The sequence below is a fragment of the Eptesicus fuscus genome, chromosome 21 (assembly GCF_027574615.1).
Source record: "Eptesicus fuscus isolate TK198812 chromosome 21, DD_ASM_mEF_20220401, whole genome shotgun sequence".
Taxonomy (NCBI): Eukaryota; Metazoa; Chordata; class Mammalia; order Chiroptera; family Vespertilionidae; genus Eptesicus; species Eptesicus fuscus.
The window spans coordinates 39,714,008-39,730,083 of NC_072493.1; the positions used below are offsets into that span (position 1 = coordinate 39,714,008).

A 16,076-nucleotide genomic window follows, 5' to 3' on the forward strand; every position below is an offset into this window, starting at 1 on the left:
CCTCCGTATCGCTGGTCCTTCGGTTCGGACCCCTGACTTTTCCTCCCTGAAGACGACATCTAGGCCCTAGGCCTCCGTTGTACTTCAGCTCCAGGCTCAGAAAAGAAGCCACACCAGACAGGCGAAGGCTGCCTCAGGACGCGCTGCATTGACTAACGGCCCCCTGCCCTGGCACCCACCCATCAGGGGCGACCAGGACCCCGAATGAGCACACCTGGAAAACTGATGAATATTCTGCCGAAACTCTCTCTTGAGACCTATCCCAAGATTCCCACCTGCAAGAGAGAAATAAAACCTTTCAAGACAAAAGATCCAGCAGGTGCTCTCCCTCTGGGGAGCATACCCCCAGCCAACCCCTCCCCCCCTTCCCCCCCCCCCTCTTCTTCCCCGGCAGGCACCTGTCTTCTAAACTCTAAGAGGCCCCATGAGTCTTGCAACCAGGGGAGCAATGGGCGGCGGCAGCTGGTCCTGGGCTAACCCCAGGGGCCTGTCTCCAAGCCCCCTGACTTCCCTCTGACTTCCCAGTGAGCCACAGCAGCCCCGCCTGGCTCTCCGGCTGCTGCTTCCAGGCTAAGCCCTTCCTGGGGTCCCTGTCCTGGGTGTGCTTTTGCTGCGGCCAATACAGTCTCGCTTGCTCTGCCGCACTTTGTCTCTTGGCTGGATTTTTCCCTTCGTGCAGACAAGAACCGAGGTCTCGTCGTCTTGCCGGTAACAGTGCTGGCCCTCTGGTCTGGCCCCAGATTGGGGAAAGAAGGACACACAGATCTAGAGCACATTTATTATGCACTTACTTGCCGAGCCAACCTCACGCTAGGCTGTGCCAAGCCTGAGGTATACACATTATCTAGAGGTCCAGGCCTGCACTTCCTTGCTGGGGAGCTTGGAGAAATCTACTCAGGGCCCAGTGTCCTTTTTTTCAGTGAAACGGGGATCATGAGAGTGTCCCCTTCATGGGGTTCTTAGGAGAAATTAACTGAGAGAAGTCAGTCAGTTCTGGATCTGCCAGTTTGTTAACTCGGTGACTTTGGATCGAGTCCCTTCATTTCTCTGTGCCGCGATTTTCTTATCCCTTAGGGTGCTGTGTGGGTTATATGCGATCATAGAGCACACAAGCCAGTGGCTGGCACATAGTAAGTGCCAAATACATTTATTATTAGCAGTATTATTACCAAGACAGGAATGCCGCTCAATAAGAGTCTCCGCTACGTGAGCTTCAGGGAGGAGAGTTCAGGTGTATGGCGGATGGGGCACGAGGGAAAATCTAAGGGGTCCGCTTTGCTAGGGAGCCCCATGCATCTGTTCCCAGCTGATCAGCTCAGCGCCTTAGAGGCACTGGAACGGAGGGATTACAGGCGCTCAGTGGCATCCCCTCCCTCGGCCTTCTGGCTTCCCGCCCTCACCCAGACGAGCTAGGCGGCCTCACCAGCTCCCCCGGGGCAGCCCAAGGAATGTGAAGCGGTAGGTGGGGTTGGGGAGGAGCGGGAGCCGCCGGGGAGAGACAAAGGGGCAGAGTCAGAGCGGGAGACGCGAAGAGACTGGGAAGATAGGGAAGTGGGACAAGGACGCGGGGAGTGGCAGGCGGTGCCCGGAGGCCCGACCCTGGCTCAGCCCCGCGGAGAAAGCGGAGCGCGGGGGTCGGTCTGTGCTGCCCCCTGGCGGGCGGGCGCAGGAAGGAGGCGGTGCGGATCAGATGGGGGAGGACGTGGGGATGCACCGGGAGCAGAAAACAGAGACAAGGGCAGAGACATGGAGAGAGACACAGAGAGAAGCGAGACACCGAAAGAGAGACACGCATAGAGACAGGGGCAGGAACAGACACAGAAAGAGACAGACATGGAGACAGAGGCAGAGACACAGAGACAGAGTCGAAGGGACAGAAACACACAGGACCCAGTGAAACATAAACAGAGATAGGAAGACACAGGAAGTCCAGAAACACAAAGCGACACCGAGACGTGAGACAGGAAAGACCCAAGAGATAGGGAAATGCGGAGACGCAAAGATAGTGAGAGACACAAAGACGGAGGCACTAAGAAACACGGAGAAATCTGGAAAGAAACGATGCAGCGACTCCCAGAGTCCGAGGTAGAGGTTAGGAAGAGAAGAGGCCACTCTGAGAAGCGCCCCCACAACGGGAGACAGACACACAGCGAGGGGCGAGAGCAGAAGTCGAAAGGCGGGGACGGGGATGGGGGTCTTGGCGTCAGGGCGGCGCTCCAGAGGGGGCGAGCCTATGAGAACCCGCGAGCCTCACGCAGGTGTGGCCGGAGGGCCAGGACCTCCGCTGAAGTGGGCGGGGTCAGAGCTGTGGGCGGGGCTAAGACCAGGCAACGGGCTCTCGGGAAGGAGAAGCTACAACCCAGAGAGAGGGTGGGCGGGGCCGGGCCTCACGCGGCGGGGGCGGGGCCTCACGCGGCGGGGGCGGGGCCTCACGGAGGGGAGGGTGGGGGGCGGGGGGCGGAGACAGCCGGGAGCTCCGAGTGTCTGGACCGCAGTGGAGCCCCCAGTAGGCGGAGAGCGAAGCTCCTGGGGAGAAGGGGCGTGGCTAGAGCCCCAGGGGGAGAGGTTTGAACACCCGAAAGGGTTAGAGAATTCGGGGGTGGGTGGGCCGATCATCGACTCCCGGAGGAGCGACCGTGGAATCCAGAGGGGCGGCAGGTGTGGAATCGTGGGAGGGGGCGGTGCAGAATGCGGGGCGGGGAGTGTAGGATTCTGGGAAGCGGAGGGTCAGGGAACTAGGAGGGCGGGGCGTGCTTCCCGGGGAGGGACTATTTGGAATCCCAGGAGGGGGCGGAGCCGGGGCCGAGGCTCGGCGGGGCTGGGCTGGGGCTGGGGCAGGGAAGGGGGTGGGTCCTGTGACGTCGTTCTAACAGCCAGAAAGAAGCTAGCGGCCGGGGGGCACGGAGCCGGGAGAGCCGGGACCGAGATCGAAGCCGGGAGACAGGAACGCTGCGGGAACCGGCCGGGAGCCGGAGCCCCTCAGGCACCTGCTGGTTCGCCCAGGCGATTGGTGCACGCAGAGTGGTCCGCAGGCCCCCGCCCGTCCCCAGCCCCTCCCCGGGCCCCCCATGGCCCGGGCCGCAGCCCTCCCGCCGTCGAGACCGTCTCCGACGCTGCCGCTGCTGCCGCTGCTGCTGCTGCTGCTCCGAGAAGCCGGTGAGCGACCGTAGGCGCGCCCTCCCCGCGCGGACCCAGCCCCTCCCCGCCTTCCGAGGGGGGAGCCTGAGCCCCTTTCCCCACCCCTCCCCCAATGCACCGAGCCCCCGTCTTGCGCGCCCCTTTCCGGACCGGCCCCGCCGACTCAGACCGCACACCCCCTCATCGGAGTGAGACTCCGACCCTCCCCTCTCTGCCTCCCTCTCCTCTTAATCCCAACTCCCCAACCTTCGCCGGACTCCCGTCCCCCCCTACCCCGTCCTCAGGCTCTGATCTGAGGCCGAAAGGGTTAAAACCGGGGCCTCTCGCCCCCTCCCCACCCCGCGCCGTTCGGTTAATCTGGATCTGGATATCCGTCTCCGCTTCCTCCCTCAGGAATGTCTCCCACTCCCCCTAGCTGGAGGGTCGCGAAGACGAGGCGAGATCAGCCCCCCTATTTTTTCTTTTTGTTTTGTTTTCCCAGGGCTGGGCCTCTGAGGCCCTGGGAATGTTGAGGGCACGGGCCTCGAGAGGGGCGGGGAGCTGGACTTTCGGTCCCGTGGAGAGACAGAGATGGGAGTTGGGGCGACCTGGGGAGGGCCTTCCGGGAGCTGAAGCCGGACTCCGGGGCTCCAGGAAAATGAGGGGCTGGGAGCTCTGTCTTCTGGGCCCCAGGGAGAAGGAAGGCGAGGGGCTATGCCTACTGGGGTTCTGGTAGAATGGGGGGGGGGGCAGGAGCTCAAATTCGTGGGTTCTAGGCTAATTGTGAGCAGGGGCCTCTGCCCCTGGGTCCTCGGGAGAATTGGGGGTGGCTGCAAGAGGCCGCCTCTCTGGCTTGAGCTTCAGATTGACCTGTGGGCTTTAGACTGTGTCCCGAGGTCCAGATACGAATATGGGCAGGGACCCTGTCGTTTGGGTCCTACATTTAATCGAGGGCCCAGAGGTTCCGTCTGGGAGCTGGACGGGGACTGGGCGGTGGAGGACGAGGCGAGTCCCGCAGTCTGGAAACTTCCCTGGCCTTCGCCGTCGGCAGGGACATCCCTGGGGAAGTTTTTCCCGTTTCACTTTCACCTAGCCCGAGCCGATACCGGCGGGCGCGCCCCCGGCTCCCGGTTCCGGACTCGTGAGTTTCGGGACTTTATCTGCCTCTGAGCGCGCCTTTGTCCTCCGAGCCGCCGCGGGAGGTGGAAGCCGGGCGACGCCGCCCTAATCCCCCGCCCCTCCCTCCGCCGAGCCGATCGCCCCTCCAGTTTCCCACCCCCAGCCCCGGGGGGGAGGGGCGCGGGCCCCGGGGAGGGGAGGGGAGGGCCGGGAGAAAACAGGTGAAACTGGCTGTGGCCCCGCCCCTTGCAGGTGACCTGGCTTTTCATTCCCGGCCGGAAGCTCGGGACCCTGGGTTTCCCTCGGGTTTGCCCAAGGGGATCTGGAGGGAACCTTGGGTCACCTCTCTGACCTCATTTCCCCGCCCCCCCCCCCCCCCCCCCGCTCCAGCACGTCTCTGAGAGTCTCCCAGCCTTGACCCAGAGCTGAGGGCTGCCCTCTCCATTCCCTGCCTCTCCTTCCTGGGGGAATGCTCAGACTTCATCCCCCTGTGAGCCAGGCCTGGACTTGGTGCGTGAGCTCACGGAATGCTCTCGATGGGCCTGGGAGACAGGTCTTGTTCCTGTTCCCATTTTGCGGATGAGGAGACAGGCTTGGGAAGGGCCAGGCACCCTCCCAGGATCAGTCTGAGAAGCCAGACTTCAGACATAACCGCAGAGCCTTTCTGGGCCCTGCGCTCAGGGGTGGGCTCCAGACAGCCCCTCTGAGCCTCCATTTCCTCCTTCGTAAAAGGGATCACAGTCCCTTCCCGGCAGGGCCACCGGGAGGACTCGGAAGTCCTGCTGATCCCCTGTGAAAGCTCTTAGCGCCCGCCCGCCCGGGAGGGAGCCTTCCGCTCTTGACCCTTTATCCTTGTGTCTTTGCTCTCTGCTGTCTTTCTCTCTCTCTCTCTTTGCCTTTTCCTCCCTCCCTTTCTCTCTCTCTGTCTCTCTCCTTCCTTCCTTCCTTCCTTCCTTTCCCCTCACTTTCTCTGCCCCTCTTCCTGTCTTCATTTCTCTCTCCTTCTCTGTCCCTCATCTGTCTCCATCTCGGAGCTCTCTCTCTCTTCCCTTCTCTCCATCTCTCTCTCTCTCCTTTCCTTCCATCTCTGTTTGCCTGTCTCTGGCTCTCCACTTGCTTCTCCTTGGCCTGACGAATGAGGGTGCACCACCAGGGCCTCCCCAGCCTTCACTGCCCATCCATGTCAGCCTGGCCTCCCCATGGTAGCGAGGGGGATGGGAGCAGAGGGGACTACAGGCCTGCTGTCTCTTCTCATTAGGGAAGGGATACTGGCAAAGGGGGTGCGTCTGCTCACACACTGGGGAGAGGGGGAGGGGATACACGGAGACAGAAGCCAATAGAGGGAAGGAAACAGAAACAGATTTAAGGATGGGGTTAGAAACACAGGAGTGGAGCCAAGAGATAAGGGAAAGGATGGCGCCGAAAAACACCGGGTGGGACCGAGACCCCAGGATAAAGGAAAATGGCCTATGGGGAGAGACTTCGGAGCCCAAAAGAACCCCTTGGTGACTGGTGGAGATGTTAGGACACTGGGAGGTCAGGGCACAGGCTCCTCAAGGCCAGCATTGTGTGTGAGTCACAGGGAGTGGGGGACATGGGAGGGACAGGGAGTTGGGCACGCTGGCCAGCTCCCCCGCCCCCCGCCTGAGACGCTGTTACATTTTTAATGTCCCTGAGATACAGAGAAATGAAGCAGTGGGGGGAGGAGAAAAAGGGACCCAGTGAGATGGCCCAGGCAGAGAGAAAGTATGTCAGAGATGAGGAGAGACACGGGGAGACCCAGGAGGCAGAGAAACAGACCCTGAGAGATGTGGACCGGGAACCCTTGAGAGATTACAGACCCAGGGAATCAATTCAGAGAGCCAGATTCCAGGGACTGGAAGACCGGACTCGGGAACACGGAGCGCACAGACGTCAGAGATACAGAGGAGAGAGGATGGGGCCAGCTAAGGCATGTGGGTATCTTCTTGGGCTAGGGAACCTGTCCTGAAATTGGTGGTGCCGATGGATGCACAAATCGATGAACATACTAAAACTGGACGCTTTATTTTTGTAATATATTTTTATTGATTTCAGAGAGGAAGGGAGAGGGAGAGAAACATCAATGATGAGAATCATTGATCGGCTGCCTCCCGCACACCCCCTACTGGGGATTGAGCCCGCAACCCAGGCATGTGCCCTTGACCGGTATCCAACCCGGGACCTCTCAGTCCACAGGCTGACTCTCTATCCACTGAGCCAAACCAGCTAGAGCTAAAACTGGACACTTTAAATGGGCAAATTGTACAGTCTGGGAATATATCTCACTAAAGCTGTTAGAGAATATGAAAGAAACGGTGCAGAGACCAGGGCCTCCCGGGAGCCACAGGTAAGAGTGACAGAGACTGAGAGAGACAGGCAGAGACCAGAGCCCCTGGGAGTTGGAGACACAGGAGGCAAAGTCAGACCCTAAAAACCAGATGCAGAGCGAGAAACAGAAACACGTACAGCAGCCTCTGAGAGGTTCCTCTGGGGGCTCAGCCAGGAAGAGCAGCCTAGAGATTCACCCCCGGCAATGGAGACCCCACAGGGGAGGCCTTTGGGGTGCCAAGCCCCTGGGGAAAGGGAAGGCAGGTGCAGAATCCAGGCCGAGGCAGGCAGCCCCATATCCTCCCAGACTGCCTCCCGGATGTCTGCTGTGAGGGTGGGCCCTGTGATTAATGCAATTAATTAATTAACGGAGGTGGCTGAGGCAGCAGCTGAGGCCAGCGCTTGGCGCACACTGGCCTTCAAAGGCCTGTGGAGTCTGGCCTCACCCCGTAGGAGAGGGCGGGTCACACTGGGGCTTTATAGGTTTTGAGTGGGTGAGCCAAGCCCTGAGGAGCCAGCCAGGTGGGGCCCAGTCTCAGACCCTGAAGGCCAGACCCTAGCCCCTCCCTCCTCCAGGGTTTCGTAAGTCACTGTGTCCCCTCATCTCTGCCTGGATCACCCCTCTCCTGGGCTTGCACGATGTGCTGCACTCTGCCACCACAGGAAGCCTGCAGGCCCCGGGCCACAGGGAAAGGAAGCGTGTCTGGGGACCCAGCTGACACCTCATGAAGCTGTCACCAGTTTGACCTCCTGAGGGAAGCCGGTGTTCCCATGGCCACTCTCCCCCATTGTGGGACCGGCCATGTCCCGGCCAAGGTCAGAGCATGGGCACCCACCCAGCAGCATGCTGGATACTAGGGCCCTCACTCCAGGCCAGCCATCTTCCTGGCTTTATTCCTCCCTACTCCGCCCGAAACTCAAAACATCAGGGCATTGGCCCACACCCCATCCCCCTTACCCCCACAACCTGTCAGCGCCCCTGTCTTCCTAACCATTCTAACACCTGAACGTGTTCCAGTCCAGCTTGTCCTCCATCTCCATCACTCCTACCCTAGTCCAGGTGCCTTTTCTTCCCCTGGATCCCAGCCCCACTCCATTCTGAGGGCTTTTTTCTAAAGCACAAACCTAACCCTGTTCTCTCCCCCCCCTCCCCCCTATCTATAACTCTCTATGGCTCCCCAGTGCCCTCAGGAAAAAGTCCAAGCCTGTATTCAACCTCAGCCTGTGTGATCCAGTATACTGTTGATTTCCCATCCTCATCTCATTCACTCACCACATTTATGAAACTCCTGCAGTGTGCCAGGCACTGTGCTAGGCTCTGGGGAGGCGGCAGGAAGGAGGACAGAGGCCGAAAAATCCCTGCCCCTCCCCCGCACTGATACTCTAGTGGAGAAGATACATCGGGAGCTAGAGGGAAAAGGTTAGGGTGGGGAAGATGAAGGAAGTGAGGGAGGGAGCTGTGGAGACACATGGGGAAGAGCTTTCCAGAGTCAGGGAACAGCAAGTGCGGAGACCCTAAGGGGGGACTTGCCTGACTTGTTGGAGGAGCAGTGAGGAGGCCAGTGTGGCTGGAACAGGGTGAGCCACGGGGAAAGGGTGGGAGACGAGGTCAGAAAGCGGACGAGCACAGACCATGGGGACCTTGTGACCGCGGTAAAGACTTGAGCTTTTTTCTGAGTGAAGAGAGAGCCATGGGAGGACACGGAGCAGAGAGGAGGGGCTGGATCTGCTATAGCGTCTAACAGGACCCCTCTGGCTGCTTGTGGCAACAGACTGTGCGAGGCAACTGCCATCCTCCATGGGGGAATGACCCAGGAGGTAGGTGACAGTTGCTTGTAGATTTTTTTTTTTTAAAGGAGAGACTTTTAATTGATTTCAGAGAGGAAGGGAGAGGGATAGAGAGATAGAAACATCCATGATGAGAGAGTCTCATTGATCGGCTGCCTCTTGCACACCCCCTACTGGGGATCGAGCCCACAACCTGGGCATGTGCCCTTGACCGGGATCGAACCCGGGACCCTTCAGCCTGCAGGCCGACGCTCTATCCGCTGAGCCACACCGGCCAGGGCTGTAGATGTGTTTTGAAGATGGAGCAGACAGGTTTCCTGATGGACTGCATGTGGGAGGAGAGAGAGGGGGGACTCAGGGATGACTCCAAAACTCTGACCCTTAAACCTTTTACTGAAGTGGAAATGCCTGAAAAACGGGCTGTCCATACACAGAGACAGAGCCATCCTGGTCATTCATTCAGAAGTAGAAACTTAGAATGGGAGCCTTGTAGCTGCAGGATCTTAGAACCTGGTCAGAGCGGGGAGGGGCATGTGGCCATCGGGGCCAGGGTCCTGGGGAGGAAAACAGCTGAGGAGTTTGCAGCTCCAGAAGCTCAAAGTGGGTTGGTTTGTTTTTTTAATCTGAGGCTGACTGCTGAGACGCCACCCTGGTTGTGCAACGGCAGCCTCCCTTAGCAGAGAGATGGAAGCGTCTCGCAGTCACAGGACCCAGAGAGGGGTGTGGGGCTCTGGGCCTGGAGCTCAGTTTCCCTTGGAAAGGAATCAGGTCTCTTCCTCCAGGAAGCCCTCCAGGCCTCCCTCAGGTGGGTGATCTCCTGCTCTGGGTCCTTCCCCCACTCCCACCTCCTTCAGTCTTAACCACATCCTCGGTGATGACTGTTTGTGCAATGTTTGTCTTCCCCTCTGGAATGTCACCTCTTGGAGGACAAGCGCCTGATTTGGCCCGGCACTTCTGTGGCACCGGCTCCAAGCACAGTCGACAGTATTTCTTGAGCACCTGCTACTTGGGGGCCCCTGGTGTAGGCTGTGGGGACACAGGAGGGAACCAGACAGACAAGTCCCTGTCCTCAGGGGCTGACTCTCTAACACCCAGGGCCTGTTTGTTGAGCCACTATGTGGGTTTGCATAGAAGGGGAAAGAATGGCCGGAGAGAAGATTCTCCCAGGTCAGGTCCTCTCCCCTTCACTAAATCCCTTCAAGTTCTGCACCAAGTCTCAGTCTTAACTTCTGGGTCTTTTTATCCAGCCCTTTTCGGGGGCCTTTTGCTATCTGATGATCCATTTCCGTCCAGCTCCCCCCTAAGCCAAGCCATTCTCCAATTGAGGGACCCTCCGCGCCGCCCACTTGCCTCAAGAAGAAAGCCCACCTCCTTGGTCCCACCTGCTTTGCTCTCTGTAGCTCACGGCCCCGGGTGTTTTTTCCTGACTGAGTGCCCTCCCCTCCTCGCCCAGCTGGAAAGGGGCGGAGCCTTTCGGGCTCCTTGTCCCACATCCTGCCTTTGGGGGCCAGGTGGGTCAAGGGTCCTGGCACACGAGGGAATGTCCTGAGGGAAGGGGCGGTCCCACCTCAGCTCCACCCAGCTGCCCTCTCGCTGTGTCCATTTCGGTCTGGATTTTGGCGTTGAGTCTCCGGACCCATGTGCTGCTGGTTCAGCGGCCCGCGAGAGTGGCAGCTGGCCACCTGTGCTTGGCTCCGCCGCGCCCGCCCTGCGAAGACATGGCGGAGGAAATCATTTCGTGGAACTTCCCCAGGGGCCGTGCAGGGCAGCTTAAACACCCCCATTGTACAGATGGGGGAACTGAGGCTCAGGAACAAGGTCACCCTCCTGGAAGGAGCCAGAGGGAAGCCCCAGTGATCTGCTGGAGCCCCACACGCCTGAGTCTATGGTGCTGCCCCTCGGAGGGGAGCACCCCCTCCCAAGGGGGCGCCCCCGGGTTCGAGTGGTGGATGTGTGTGTCACACAGCGGCCTTCACCGATGGATGGCTTCTTTCCCAAGGCCCCACCCAGCGGCTGCCTGTTGCTGGGCACCCTCTCATTAGGGTCACCTGCTACTACGCTTTGTGTGTTGAGGCCAAGGCTGGGTCAGGGAGAGCTGGGCGGCAGTTGCCCCTTGAGAGCGGGGCGTGTGCCCGTGGCTGGCCTTGCCCAGAGGCTGAGTGTCAAGGGCCTCTTGAAATTGTCCTTAGCTTGTTTATTTAGCAGGCAGTGGTCGTGTACTTCCTGTGGCCTTGTACGAGTGCTCTACAAATATTCCCTAAAGTTTATAACAGCCCCTAGGAAGTGCACGTGGTTATTATCCTTGTTTGACAGCCGAGGACACTGAGGCACAGAGAGGTTAAATGACTTGCCCAAGATCACACAGCCAGCAAGTTGATAGTCTTTACCTCCGTTGCCATAGAAACATTCAATGTTTCTCTCTTTCTCCTCTCTCTCTCTCTCTCAAATCAGTTTTTTTAAATGTTCTCTTTTTTTAAAGTGAGAAAACTGCCTGGCCAGGGTGGCTCAGTGGTTGAGTGCCGACCCATGAACCAAGAGGTCAGCAGTTAGATTCCCAGTCAGGGCACATGCCCGGGTTGCAGGCTCAATCCCCAGTAGGGGGCGTGCAGGGGGCAGCCGATCAGTGTTTCTCTCTATCTCTCCCTGCCCTGCTCTCTAAAATCCATAAAAATGTTTTCTAAGTGAGAAAACAAAACTAAGCTGAGAAATAAAAACACACATTCACACAAAAACTTGTGCTCAAATGTTCAGAGCAGCTTTGTTCATAACTGCCCCAAAGTGGAAACAACACAGATGTCCATCAACTGAACAATAAACAAAATGTAGTCTCTCCAGGAGGGAATACTATTTGGCCATGAAGAAGGAGCAGGTACTGACCGATAACTTTCTTTTTAAATATATTTTATTGATTTTTCACAAAGAGGAAGGGAGAGGGATAGAGAGCTAGAAACATTGATCAGTTGCCTCCTGCACACCCCACACTGGGGATGAGCCCGCAACCAAGGTGCATGCCCTTGACCGGAATCGAACCTGGGACCCTTCAGTCCTCAGGCCGACGCTCTCTCCATTAAGCGAAACTGGTTAGGGCATCACCGATAACCTTGAAAACATTATGCTGGGTGAAATAAGCCAGTCACAGAAGGCTGTGTATTTACATAAAATGTCCAGAATACGGCAATCTATAGAGACAGAAAGTACATTAGTGATTGCGAGGGGCTGAGGGGAGGGGTGAAACAGGGGGTGACTGTCTAATGGCTTCAGCAATTTCTTTGAGGGATTATAAAAATGCCCTAGCCCTGGCTAGTGCACTCACTGGTTAGAGCGTAGGCCTGAAATCAATTCCCAGTCACGGGCACATACCTGGGTTGCAGGTTCAGTCCCCAAGCCTGGCCGGGGTGCATTCGGGAGGCAACCAATCAATGTGTCTCTCTCATATCAATGTCTCTCCCTCTCCCTCCCTCCTTCCCCCTTCTCTCTTTTCCTACTCACTCTAAAAATCAATGGAAAAAATATTCTTGGGTGAGGATTAACATCAACAACAAAAAGTCCGAAATTGATTGTAGTGATGGATTCACAACTCTTGTGAAGATAGGAAAGACCATTGAATTGTACACTTTTAATGGATGAGTAGGAATTCTATCTCAGTAAGCCTAGGTTAAAAAATAAGATAACTTGTCTGCCAGTGTGGCTAAGTGGTTGAGTGTCAACCTATGAACTAGGAAGTCATGGTGCCATTTCCAATCAGGGCACATGCCCAGGTTTTGGGGTCAATCCCCAGGGGATAACGTGCAGGCGGCAGCCGATCAATGATTCTCTCTCATCATTGATGTTTCTATCTCTCTCACCCTCTCCCGTCCTCTCTGAAATCAATAAAAATATACTAAAGAAAAATAACATAGGGAAAGAAAGCTGTAGGTTTTTAAAAATATATATTTTATTGATATTTACAGAGAGGAAGGGAGAGAGAGAGAGAGAGAGAGAGAGAGAGAGAGAGAGCTAGAAACATCGACCAGCTGCCTCCTGCACACCACCCACTGGAGATGTGCCCGCAACCAAGGTACATGCCCTTGACCGGAATCGAACCTGGGACCTTTCAGTCCACAGGTCGACGCTCTATCCACTGGGCCAAACCGGTTAGGGCATCTAGACCTTTTTATTTTATTTTATTTTTTAATATATTTTATTTATTTTTTACAGAGAGGAAGAGAGAGGGATAGAGAGTTAGAAACATCGATGAGAGAGAAACATCGATCAGCTGCCTCTTGCACACCCCCTACTGGGGATGTGCCCGCAACCAAAGGTACATGCCCTTGACCTGAATCGAACCTGGGACCCTTGAGTCCATAGGCCGACGCTCTATCCACTGAGCCAAACCGGTTAGGGCATCTAGACCTTTTTATAGTTTTTGCTGAAAAAACATTTGAGAGTATGTTGCAGACATGACATTTAATCCTGTATTTTCTAAGAAAAAGGAATACCATATAACCATAATTTATTCAAAGCATCTGAGAATATTAACAGTAACTCCATAATAACATGTCATTTAGTCCAGACTCAAATGTTCCTAGTTTTTCACATAATACCTTTTCTGGCAGGCTCTTTGGAATCACAACCTCCAGAAAGCTGAGCATGGTGTTTTCCCATGAGGCCCCCTCGGTGGTGGCCCTGCCCTGCCTGGAGGTCTGGGTCCTCCCCCCTACCCACCTCTCTCTCTGCTCTCTCCCCAGGAGCCCAGAATGGGCGAGTCAGCATGCAGGCCGAGGTGCGGGGCCTCCTGGGGGACACAGTGGAGCTGCCGTGCGAACTGCTGTCGCCGGGGCCTAAAGGCAACGTCTCACAGGTGACATGGCAGCGTCTGGACCCGTCCGGGGACCTCCAGAGTGTGGCCGCCTTCCACCCTTCACATGGTCTCAGCTTCCCCAGCCCGAAGTTTGGCAAGGATCGGCTGTCCTTCCGCACCATGGGGCAGAGCCCCAGTGCCAAGCAAGGCTCGGATATGCGGGACGCCACACTGGTCCTCCGGGGGCTGAGAGTGGAGGATGAGGGCAACTTCTCCTGCGAGTTTGCCACCTTCCCCCTGGGCACCAGTCGTGGGGTGACCAGGCTCAGAACCATAGGTGAGCAGGGATAAGGGGGTGGGGGGCAGGGAGCGGGGAGAGCCCCTCGCTGGTCTACTTCTGTCTGCTTTCTCTGCAGCCTTCAGTCAGTTGGCAAGCATTAAGCAAGTACCGTTTGCCAGATGCTGTTCTGCAGGTTGGGTATATAGCAGCCAACAAGGCATTCAACAAACATGTATTGAATACCTACTGTGTGCCAGACACTATTCTAGGCTCTAGGGATAAAGTCCTCCTGGGGCTTATACTCCGATAAAGGGGTGCCAGAGACTGAGGAAAAAGAAAAAGGAGAGTGAGTCAGGTGGCTGTAGGTGCTATAGAAGTTGGGGCGGGGGGGGGAGCAGGTTACAAGTTTAGCTAGGGAGGTCTGGCGATAGTTGAACAAGAACTGGAATGAGGTGACGGAGCCGGGTAGGCCTATGTAAGGGAGGAGAGTTCAGGCAGGGGCGATAATCAGTGCAAAGGCCCTGAGGTAGGGTGCACCTGGAATATCTAAGGAAGAGCAGACGTCTGTGTGGCTGGAGATGCATGAATGGGGGAAAGCAGGCAGGGACAAGGTCAAGGAGGTGATGGGTCATATCCCGCCTTGCAGACGACATGAAGACTCTGGCTAGATTCTAGGAGAACGAGAGCTATGGAAAGTTCTGAGCAGAGACAGGTGTGACCTGGCTTAGGTTTTCACAGGCTCCTTCCCGCTACCTGTTGGGGGGGTGAGCGTGGAAGCTGGGAGACCCCAGAGGAGGTGACTGAGTAAGTCTGGGGAGGAAGTGATGACGACTAAACCAAGGTAGAGGCAGGGGAGAGGGATGGGAAATATTTTAGAGGTGAAGCCAGAAGAAAATCAATTAGTGAACAAGAGAAACGCCAGCATGTTGTAATCCTCACTGGGAGTAAGAGATCCAGTGGCCTCGTGTAGAGAGCATGGTCAGGGACCGCCGAAGGAGAAGGCCGCCCATGGGTTGCATCCGCAAGCAGAGGAAGGGAGGCACAAGCAGAGGGAACAGCATATGCGAATGGTGGGACTTGAGAGCGAGCTTGACGTGTTCCAGGAATAGGAGGAGGCTGATGGCCGGGCCTTGAGTGGCCCTCAACAAGGCAGGAAATCCAACAGGGCCAGGCTGCGCGGGCCTCCCAGGCCACGGCGAGGAGGCTGGAGCCGTCGGAGGGGCGTACACCACAAAAACACCCTGATCAGATTGTCAAAGTTATGGAAAGATACAACGGGGGGGGGGGGGGGGGAGGGCATTGAAGGCGGAGACAAAGGTAGACGGGAGCTGGGAGACCAGACGGGAGAAGGCATTGGCTTGGAAGAGGAGGATGCGGTGAGGCGGGTAGAGAGAAATGGGCGCAATGCAGGCTACTTTTAGGAGGTAGTAGGTGCTTGTCCCTGAACTGGAGGAGGATGACCAGGGAGGACTCCCAGCCTTCTGGCTCCGAGGTTGGCCGGCACCGCCCCTTAGTGAGCGGAATGGGGCAGAATCAGGGAAGGCATTTTTCCCTAAAGGATGCTATTTCTTGCTAAGTCTTGGCATTCCCCTGGAATCCCTACCTTTTCCCAGCAACTTCCCAGAAGCCAGGTCACTCTGGCAGTTTATTTTCCCCTCTCGGCCCCAGAGAGTTTCAGAGGACTGCCCCGCACAGTTCCCAGAGTGCTTACTTCTCTTTTTAAGGAGCTGAAACCAGTCACAGCTCCTCCCCCGCCCTTCCCAAAGGTGTCTCTCTCTCTTTTTTTTTTAATATATTTTATTGATTTTTTACAGAGTGGAAGGGAGAGGGAGAGAGAGAGTTAGAAACATCGATGAGAGAGAAACATTGATCAGCTGCCTCCTGCACACCCCCTACTGGGGATGTGCCCGCAACCAAGGTACATGCCCTTGACCGGAATCGAACCTGGGACCCTTCAGTCCGCAGGCCGACGCTCCATCCACTGAGCCAAACCGGTCAGGGCCCAAAGGTTTCTCTTGTGCAGTCATTTGTTCTGTTCGAGAGACACACCGAGGGCACCGGCTGCGGTAGGAGCGCGGGACAGCCCGCTCTGCTTCTTGGTGTGAGTGAGTGTCACTGTGTCAGGAAAGCTCCCTCGAGGAACTGAAGCTGGAATCTGGAGGAGGAGGAAGAGCAAGCCAAGGAGAAGGGAGGCCAGAGCATTTCAGGCGGAGGGTCGCCAAGACCCCCACTGTGGGTAGGAGCAGGGGTGGGCGTTCCTGGAGCGGTCAGAGGACAGATGGGGGGGTGACCAGGGAAGATGTGGGGAGGCCCATCGGAGGCTCTGCTGGTCAGGGACAGATGGACTACACCGCACTAAGAAGCTCAGGAGAGCCGAAACCGGTTTGGCTCAGTGGATAGAGCGTCGGCCTGTGGACTCAAGGGTCCCAGGTTTGATTCCGGTCAAGGGCATGTACCTTGGTTGCAGGCACATCCCCAGTAGGGAGTTGTGCAGGAGGCAGCTGATCGATGTTTCTCTCTCATCAATGTTTCTAACTTTCTATCCCTCTTCCTTCCTCTCTGTTAAAAAATCAATAAAATATATATTTTTTCTTTTTTTTTTTTTACTAGTTTCTTTTTTTTTAAATTTCTTTATTGATTAAG

At 56.6% G+C, this 16,076-nt stretch overlaps 1 protein-coding gene across 2 annotated transcripts in view; it reads left to right on the forward strand.

Annotated features, from left to right (window-relative positions):
* Positions 1-2,605: 2,605 nt before the first annotated feature.
* Positions 2,606-16,076, forward strand: part of NECTIN2 (nectin cell adhesion molecule 2) — a 28,559-nt gene continuing 15,088 nt past the window's right edge. Inside the window, exons 1-3 of one of the 2 annotated variants that reach the window (XM_054710930.1) lie at positions 2,606-2,658; positions 2,874-3,156; positions 13,101-13,490. In XM_054710930.1, coding sequence (XP_054566905.1) covers positions 3,069-3,156; positions 13,101-13,490 — 478 coding nt within the window. In that variant the 5' untranslated portion in view covers positions 2,606-2,658; positions 2,874-3,068. Of the gene's footprint in view, positions 2,659-2,873; positions 3,157-13,100; positions 13,491-16,076 lie in introns of those variants that run through there. The other variant, XM_028135143.2, reaches the window with a different exon arrangement.